Genomic DNA, 10,072 nt, shown 5'->3' on the forward strand with positions numbered 1-10,072 from the left:
GTTTGGACTTCTATCAGTAAAATTTATAATGAAATTTATTGTACAGCATCTTTTAAAAACGTATGCCATGATGTTACATCTCAGGCAACTTCTATAAACCAAACGCTGCTTTGTGACCGCTGGAAAACAGAGATGGGTGCAAAGCTTTGCCTGATGCAAACAGCTGCAAAGTTTCCTCTTGAAAAGCTGTGTTGTTGTGTAGTAGTAACTGTGGGAGCCTCCTTAACAGTAGGAGGGGCTCCTTGGGGGCTGCTGTCAATCTCGTTAAGCCTTTCCTTTCAAGCTTTGAATGTGAGCTGCCCACCAGCCCCCCTTTCTCCCGTAGATCGTAAAGAAAAAAAAAGTTTCAACAACAGGCTGGACCAATAGTAAGTCGAAAAGCAGGGAAAGGGGGCCGAGCAAAGGGAGAAAAGTGGAGAAAAGGAGAAAGAGAGCGACTAGCGAGAGAGAGCGCAGGCTGGGGGCATGTGTAAAAGGGGAAGAAGCGTTGCTAATTGTTTTGTTTGTTTGCTTTTCCATGCATGCATAATGAGGCTTCATCAGAGCACGTTGCTGCTGCTCGGAGGCCACTTTTGTATTTAAAGCCTTGCAAAGAAAAAAAGCTTCACACCGCAGAGCAGAGCAGCTTGCGAGCTTGTTGACAACAGAAGCAGCATCAACCGCAGAGACAGAAAGAAAAGGGAGACCCTGAGCCATCTATTTTCACCCCTTTCTCTATTTTCTTGCCAAAAGGGGGATTTCTTTCCCCTTCTTCCCGAAAGTGCAACAGTATAAGCGAAGGAGCGGAGAGGGACTGTGAATGGGATCGGAGCGGTTTGTGCGGCTGGCATGTGCGGAGATGCTGAGAGCGGAGAGTTGAAAGCTGCCGAGGAAGCAGCAGCAGCAGCTGGGCATTTATTTTGTGCAAAAAGAGGAAAGAAAGGGATCTGCATGAGAAGCAGGCCAGCACCATGAGCTCCCCCGGCGCAGCCTACAAGCCCCCGAGTGCACTCAGGAGCCGCTCTCCTTCCAGCCCCCAGTTGCACTGATTAAGGGAACTATTGCGGCAACCGCAGCCCGGGACTCGGGGGTGGGGGCTGTACTGCAGCCCGCTGTTCCAGCCTCGGACGGGCCGCGTGGATGGATTGATGAGGGGAAGCCTCATGCACACAGCTGGCAGGAGTTTTGCAAACTTTTCCACGGGCAGCTGCTCCTTCTCCTCCCCTCATCGACCCTCTTGCAGCCGCCGCCGCCCGCAATGGTGGTAGGCTCGCCCGCTCTGCATGGAGGAGGCGGCGGCGGCCGCCGGTGGCTGATGCCGGGCGCCTGGCTGTGGCTGACGGTGGTGCTGGGCGCGGTGTCCCCCCCGCGGGCGCACGGCCGGAGGCTGATCTGCTGGCAGGCGGTGCTGCAGTGTCAGGGCGAGCCCGAGTGCAGCTACGCGTACAGCCAGTACGCCGAGGCGTGCGCCCCGGTGCTCCTGCAGCAGCACCCGGCCGGCGGCGCCGGGGCCGCCTCCTCCCGGCGGCGGTGCCCGAGCCACTGCATCGCGGCCCTGATCCAGCTCAACCACACCCGGCGGGGCCCGGCGCTGGAGGACTGCGACTGCGCGCAGGATGAGACCTGCTGGGCCACCAAGCGCGCCATCGAGCCCTGCCTGCCCCGCACCAGCGGCGGGGCCGGGGGCGGAGGCGCGGCGGGCGGCGGAGGCGGCGGGGTGATGGGCTGCACCGAGGCCCGGCGGCGCTGCGACTGGGACAGCCGCTGCAGCGCGGCGCTGGGCCGCTACATGGTGTCCTGCGGGAAGCTCTTCAATGGGCTGCGCTGCACCGAGGAGTGCCGGGCCGTGATCGAGGACATGCTGGCCGTGCCCAAGGCCGGGCCGCTCAACGACTGCGTCTGCGACGGGCTGGAGCGGCCCATCTGCGAGACAATGAAGGAGAACATGGCCCGCCTCTGCTTCGGCGCCGAGGCGGGCGGCAACGGCGCCGGCAGCAGCGGCGGCTCGGACGGGGGCCCGGAGGATTACTACGATGACGAGTACGAGGACGAGCCCAGCCAGGGCGGGCGGGACGAGCCCGGCCCCCAGCCCGGCTTCCCAGCGCCGGCCGATCGCGCCGGCCGAGCGCCCGCCCCAGCAGCCTGGACCGCGCTGGCCTCCATTTTGCTGCTGCTGCTGTAGCCACCGAGTCCCCATTTGCTTCAGGGCTCGCGCGCGCGCGCGGCGCTCGGGACACGTGGGGGGGATCCCCGGTCCCAGACGTGCCCCCGGGATCATTTCGGGGGACGCTCCCTTCGTCCATCTCCGCGGTCGTTTATCCAGACAGGGCCCCTCCCGCAATACTTCTCTGCACACCCTCTCGCCAGCACCTGCCTGGACATTTCTCTTAGGCACGGTCCTCACACACCCAGAGTTACAGTCATTCCGATGGTGACGATACCAGTTTATTGGCCACTGTTCTGCACGGGAACTAAGGAGATGGAGAGGGATGGACGGAGGGAGGCGTCCAGGACCGCGGTGTGATTTGGCTTGGTTTTAGCGTGCACTATGCAATTTGTTCCACACCCCGGCTTGGTGTTAGCAGCGAGCCGATGAGTTAAGAAGAGGAACTGTTAGCAAAGCTACTGTAGGTTCATTACCATCCCGCCAAAACAAAACACGAATAGGAAGGTGCTAATAGTTCTTAGCAGTTGACGTGAGGGTGAGAGAGAGGTGGGAAACCCGAACTTGCTGCCAAAACAACTGCCTTACTGGTTATAAGTAGACCAACAACTCGAATTCAAGTACCGTTCTCCGTATCACCATTCAAAATATTCACAATGATGCCTGAAAGAGGATTACGTTTCAATTGCCTTTAATTAACTGGCGGGGTGGGAAGTGGGGGAGAGTTTGGAACAAATTGATGGGATCTCAGCCTCCCTTCACATTCACTGTCCCCGTAACAAATGTTTGCCAGAAAACATCTCTTTTTCTTCAACCTAACGAGAAAAAAATGCAGATTTTTCAGAATTGTTGGCTGCACTGAACAATGCAACTTTTGTCTTAAAAGAGCTCTGCACTGCCATCTTCGAAAGACACTTTTTAAACTCAAGAACTTGTATGTACAAATATTCTGGAAAGTTATATTGTCTCTAGTCATATCAGGGTGCTGACCTCTGGTAAATCTTATATAAAATGTATTTAAAACTGGGATTTGTTACCAGTCACTCTACTTTGTATATAGAATTTTATAAATTGTATGCTTGGGGAATAATTTATTTTTTAAAAAAATAAAGTTTTAAGTCTACATCCTATTTGCCAGATAATTGCATTTGCTGTTCTTTTCTGGAAAGATACAGATTTCATTTTATGTATAAAGGGATACAAGCAACAATAATGAACTATTCTGTAGAACATCAAATGTACAGTGTATTTTATAGTTTTGAAGTTAACTTTCTTATTTTAAGAGACTTTATGAACACTGTAGAATTGTATAAATGCATTTCCGAGCTGCCTTAACGTATTTTTATAGAAGGCATAAAAGATCCTGTTTTAAATATCTACGGGTTCGTGTATTTCTTAAATGTGTAAATTCCTAAAGGAAGAGTTTTAAATATGGATGCATGATGATGTCCAGAGACACTGCTATTGAGTGAATTATCAGTCCTGTTTGGGGGAACAGGGGAGGAAGGATAAATAAATAAATAAAAACTCAGTATCGCTCTATGGTACTTTAAATAGATGTCAGTTACTTTTGCCCTTACTTTAATGAATAATTGGACATAAGTAATAAACAGGACTCTGAAAATACTATCTTCAAAGCAAGTGGTTGATTTTTGTATGTTTTGGCATGGTAACGTACCAGTGCAGAGCGGTGTAAAACAATTCTCAGTTTGTTTTCCAAGGACACCGCTCCTACATGTGTATAGAATTATCAAGCCAGCAGCTCCTTCCTTATGAAATGGAGGATGGTATTCCCACTGATGCTGCTAGACTTCTCATATACATGTAAAATATCTTGCCACACATACAGTGTCTCAAGCAACTTTCAGAAATATTTAGATCATATACAGTAGATCATTGGCATTTGCAACAAAATTCACGAACGTTTGCAGGCCAGTTCGCCTTTCTCCACAGTGAAGAGTGCAAAAGTAAACAAACTGGGGTGATCAACAATTACCAGAACTTGTAATACTGTTCTTTGGAGTTGTTTTGCATTGGGCTGAAGTCTGGTTTTCTGCCAGAGCTACTGATCTACACTCAAACGCCCTTAGATAAATAATTACACTCTTAAGCTGTGTCGAGTGCTGATACACTTGACCTTGTAAATAGAAATGTTTGCAGTAGGAATAAACTCCGGCATTGGAAAATCTTTTAAACATTAACACAAAGGAGGGAGCTTGGTCCTCTGGGGATTTGAGTTTGAACGGCGCCAAGCTAGGCACTTGCAAAAAAAAAAAAGTTTGTTTATCTTCTATTCATGCTGTTTATTTAAAGCTTTTAGTTTTAAATGCGGTGATTGGAAGGCAAGACAGAAGTTTAAAAGCCACCACAAATAAACTTTGACTGAGGGGGCGACAGATTAGCAAAATAGTGTCTTTTTCATCTTAACAGATCTGGGGAGAAGATAAACCCACATCTGTCTATTAAGTCAAATAACACAGTTATAAATCTCCGTTTCTAGGATCAGTTATTTTAGATAACTGTTTTTTGTCATTTCTTTAGTTCAGATGCCTTTTTTTTTGCGTAATTTCATTAAGCAGTGAACTGATATTTACACACAAGCATTAAAAAACAACCACCAAAAAAAATAAACCCACCCTCCAAAATAGTTGTGATGTCGAGCAAGCCTGAGTATGGTGTGTGGCTATGAGCTAAATTCGGGTTTTTTTTAAAAGTCACCTGAACGGTTGAGTAAACTTATTGTTAAAACAAAGCTGAAAACGTTGTTTCTTTAGGAGGAGAACAAAGAGGAGTTGGGAGAAACTTGTAAATGGAATCAGCTTTCTTTACAAAAATGCGGAGTTTGCAATCCTGTAGGTATGATCTTAAATATTCTCCCCAGTCCTTTAAGGGATATTCTTTAACGTATTTTCAGTTAATCGACTTTCCGTGTCCGTGCAGGCTATTTTGACTCGTTTTAAGTGAAAAAATTAAGTCCCAGAAAAAGCCTCTGTTTTTCCTCAGTAAGGAGTAAAGGCATTAGCACTAGAAAAGGACTGATAATTAACTGCTACAATAAACTCAAGACTTGATTTTACAGGCCCCTGTCAAAAGCATCTGCCTGGAATAAATCAACACTGAGCACCACTGGGGAGGGAGGACACGAGTCTTTATGCTTCCTTCCCTGTAGAAAGTGTACATTGATCAGGGGCTCTTTTTAATTTAAATAGCGGTACACGAAGCATAGCCATACGCGCTGCATCCTGTGGTCTTCGCCTTATGAAAAAATCATAATAAGTTGGGTTATCAGAGCGAATGCTCCTGCCAGAGTGAAATCAGCTACACTGAGTGTATTAGCCTGTATCCCCATGCTACGTGATTACACAGGAGTGGACGTCTGTCATATTCTAAATTCAGAGACAATGAAAGTCGGAAGTTTTCGAATTTCTAAGGGGAGGGCTGTTGGCATCACTAGAAGAAGAAAGGACGTCAGTTTTCCTGACGGAGAGGGAATTTTCCACAGGAAAAGAAGCCCGGATTTTCTAGCTTTTTGAAAATGCTCCTCGTCATGGCCCATTCCTAGCGATCTCTTCCGGGAAGAGAAGGAACTCTTTTCCATGTCATGTAAAATAATCCAGTGGCTTCAGTTCCCTTTTTATTGCCAGTTACCAGGTTTGAATTCTCGGTGACAGTTTATTTGTCTTTGGAGGCACTCCAGTGACAAATGTTTAAGGGAGTGTGGGACAATGGTGGAGAACAAGGAGGCAGTTCATTGAACTGACAGTGACCATACAGTAAATAGAGGGAGATTCAAGCTTCACTGGTCACCCAAGCTCACAGCGAAGCTTTTGTACACCACCACAATAGCCATAACATAAGGTCTCTGTTTATTTTAAACAATATATACCAATGTATGCAGGCAGGCAACATTTCCCTTGGTAAATAATTATGATGAAACTAAGATTTATAATAAAAAATGAAATAATCTATTTTGGCCAGAGTATTTTTACACTCACATTGGAAAGCATACAGGGTTATAGTTACAATGTACCTACCTACGCTTTATGTAACACTTATCCGATCTTTGGAGCATCCATTGCCTACACCTACGTTTAACAAATGTGTACTACGTGGGTGGTAAGAATATGCAAACTTTATATGCATAGAACAGGAAACAACCTATCTCGGTGCAATGCAAGATAGTTCGGTATTCAAGCAATATTTGTCTTATATTGTTTTTAGTACCCTGGGTTGAGTGGGGGAGGGGAAATTGTAAAGAAGCCAAGATTTAGAGGAACAAACTTGGAACATATAACCATAGTGTCAGCTTGAATCATGGAAAACATGCTCAACTGACTTGTAGGACCTGCCTCTTCAGTGCTGCTAAAAGAGATTCCGTTCTGTATCATTTTGGCCATGCACACCACACTAATATCACGAAATGCCCTGCTGCCGTACACATGTAAAGTAGGTAGACTCGCGGTACAAAACATCTCCAACTGGGAAGATCAGTGCTCCTACGTGAGATTTCAAGTCTCTTCAAGGGTATAAACATCTAGAAAGCTATATGATTTGTAAGCAGCAAAGTCGAAAGTTACTGTATTTGACTTGAGGCATTGGCCGTGGTAGACAGTTGAAAAGGCTCACATTGACTGTCTGAATGACATAAGTAATGCCCTATTAGCATAAATACTTTCTAAGGCATCCATTTAATCAATTTCTTAAATAACAGAATGATCTACTACAAAATAGTGGACTGTATACACTATATTTTGGCACAAAGATGGTCATTCTCCAAGTAGTAACCAGGGGCTCTAAATAAATGATTTCAACAATGTTTTATTAAAGGAGGACAAGAGCCCTCGAGCTGCATTAATCGGGGAGAAGTCGAGTGGCACTTTTGTTATGGAAATGTTAAGCACATAATAGTTCAGGCAAACAATGTGGAGCCACTTCATTCTTTCAGCCATGCTGACACCTCTTAAAGAGGAACTGCAGGGAAGGATGTGGGAAAGATTTGCTTTCTGAGGAAGCTTTCAACTAATATTTTGGAGGGTTACCTCCAAACCCCTTTTGGTGTGAATGGAACTGAAGGGTATAAACAACCAGTAAGGAGAAATGATTAAGGTACTTAAGGCTAGTGACACCACCTGCCTAAAAGCAAGTTGAGATACTTTTGCCAAAACAGTTTATTAAAGTTCTTTCCGTGACTTTATGATGAGTCAAATGGATGTTATTCTACAGGGCTGGTAGATATCTCAGGTGCATATATTATATACTCATATATTATATAAACATATTGTGGTGTAGAGCTAACATGATACTCTTACTACACTACAGAGAGAGAGGCACTAGGGACAATGAGAATAGGAATGCACATGGGCCAGGATTAAGTAGGGCCTAATAGAAGGTGTAGATAAGGTGCTTAAATGTGATCTGGTAAGAGACAGGAAAGCAAATAATGCTTTGGTGAAGGGGATGTTAGGAGAGGACGCCAGTTTTAGTAGTGATATTATGAATAGACTAAAGGAAGAGAAAGTGAGCTTGGGAGCCAATCTGTGACTAGGTGAGACAGCCTATGAATGGATAAGGCTTGGAGAGAGAGGCAAGGGTAGATTTTGTTGACAAGGAGAAAGAAGCAACACAATTTACCCAGGGTTTGGATGGGAGAGAAGTGGGAGTAAAGAAATGGTAAGAATTTAACAGTAGTTTTACCGGCTTGGAAACAGGCAGGATAGTGAGGTTATCAAGAAGAGACAGAGAAAGGAGAGGGATCCAAAAGAAAGGTGACAAGTTCAGTTTTGGAGAGCTGTGCCATGGAAGCAGCTAGAGATGTGAAACTGGCCAAAGGGTGTAAGAGCAATGAGTTACACTGAAGCAGAGATGGTGATGGTTGAAGACAATGGGAAGAGATAAATTCACTGGAAAAGAGTGCAGCGATGAACAGGGGATCAATAATAGAACTTTGAGGGACAGTACCAGATAGGAGAGGAGGTTGACTATTAAAGGAGATTTTGAAAGAATGGTTGATAAAGCAGAAGATAAGAGAAAACTGTGCTGCAGAAGCCAACGGAGAGTCTGAGGAGGAGAGAGTGGCCAACAGTAGTAAGAGCTGTAGACCAATTAAGAATGATGAGGCTAGAGAAGCACTCCTTACATTTAGTTTGAAAGAGGTCATTAGTGTCTAGAGTGGAGGGGAAAGGGCAGAAACCAGATTGGAGAGCATCAGCAAGAGATTAGGAGGAGAGGAAATGAAGGCAGTGAGAACTAACCCTTCACTCCAGGATTTGGGAGACAAAAGGGAGAAAGGATATAGAAAGGTAGTTAAAGAGGGAAATTTCTTCAAGATGGGAGGAATGTGTGTTTTGAAGCAGAGGAAAATAGAGCCGTGATAGAGCAGTTAAAATACAGCAGAGGAGAGGAATTAGAGAGGATCTAAGGCTGACAGGAGGTAAAAAGGAGTGGGCTCCAGGATACAGGCTGAAAGAGGCAGAAAGTAGAAAATAGAGCCAAAAAATGAGTAAAGAAGGAGAGGCAAAAATTAGGTATGGAATGAGAATTCTTATTCGATGATGTCAATTTTGAATTGAAGAAATTAGCTGTACTCTGGACAGAAGGATTAGGTGGAAGAAGGTGACAGCCAGCTGGGAAAAGGGCTTTAAAACATAATTGGAATTAGAAAAGAGATTTCGCTTCTCCTTCATTATAGGAAATATTGTATTGTTTCTGAGCATTTCTTAGTATGTTCTGAGTATCTCAGAACATTTAAATATACAAAAGACTTCACAGTTCCCCCATACATCTTGTATCTTTTTACCACAATGTGTATCCTGAGAAAATATGGTGCTCAATGTCATTCCAAAACGCATATCATGGAAATGCACATATTGTGCTAGGTATAATCAAAAACTACAAAAATCAAGCCACATCTGTTTAAAATGCATTACATTAAAATCCTTCACAAACATCTTTTTCTTTTTGTGTAATCATAGAAATGTAGGGCTGGAAAGGCTGTCAAGAGGTCATGTAGTCCAGTGTCTCTCAATCTTTTTGATACTAGGGACCGGCTTGCTGCTTTCCTAAACTGTGTCATAGAGATCTCAGAGACTGGAGCCAGTTCACAGGCTAGCCGTTGAGAAACACTGATCTACCGCATGTCATCATGCTAAGGCAAGATTAAGTATATCTAGACTGTCTCTGACAGGTGTTTGGCTAACCAGTTCTTAAAAACCTTCAGAGACGGGCATTCAACAAGGTAATTCCTAGGAATTCCTCTAGGTAACCTGTTCCGGTGCTTAACTGGAACTGACTATAATTAATTATAGTTAGAAAGTTTTTCCTAATATCTAATCCCTCTTGCTGCAAACTAAATAGATTACTGTTTGCCCTATCCTTGGTGGATATGGAGAACAACTGATCATCACTCTCATTATAACAACCTTTTACATATTTGAAGACTGTTACAACCCTCTTTAGCCTTCTCTTCTGTAGGCTAAACATACCCAGTTTATTCAACCTTTCCTCACAGGTTATGTTTTCCAAACCTCTTATCATTTTTGTTACTCTCCTCTGGACTTTCTACAATTTGTTCACATCTTTTGTAACTTGTGATGTCCCAAACTGGACACAGTACTCCATCTGAGGCCTCACCAGTGCCAACTACAGGTGGACAATTATCTCCTTTGGCTTACATACAACATTCCTGTTAATTCATCTCAGAATGACAATTGCATTTGTTGCCACAACATTGCACTCTGGTCTTATATTCAATATATGAGCCACTATAAATTCCAAATCCTTTTCTGCAGTAGTGCTGTGTACCCAGTCATTCCCATTTTTTATTTGTGCATTTGATTTTCCTTCCTATCTGTAGAACTTTGCACTTGTGTGTATTGAATTTCATTTTATTGATTTCAGACCAATTCTCCAATTTATCAAGATCATTCTGGA

At 44.5% G+C, this 10,072-nt stretch overlaps 1 protein-coding gene across 1 annotated transcript; it reads left to right on the top strand.

Moving 5' to 3' along the window:
* The first annotated feature begins 356 nt into the window (after positions 1 to 356).
* GAS1 (growth arrest specific 1) lies at positions 357 to 3,518 on the top strand. Its single transcript, XM_039545679.1, has one exon. The coding sequence runs from the start codon at positions 1,238 to 1,240 to the stop codon at positions 2,159 to 2,161; it is 924 nt and encodes a 307-aa protein (XP_039401613.1). The 5' UTR covers positions 357 to 1,237; the 3' UTR covers positions 2,162 to 3,518.
* Positions 3,519 to 10,072: the final 6,554 nt, after the last annotated feature.

This window comes from Mauremys reevesii, linkage group 6 (assembly GCF_016161935.1).
Source record: "Mauremys reevesii isolate NIE-2019 linkage group 6, ASM1616193v1, whole genome shotgun sequence".
NCBI classification, from domain to species: Eukaryota; Metazoa; Chordata; order Testudines; family Geoemydidae; genus Mauremys; species Mauremys reevesii.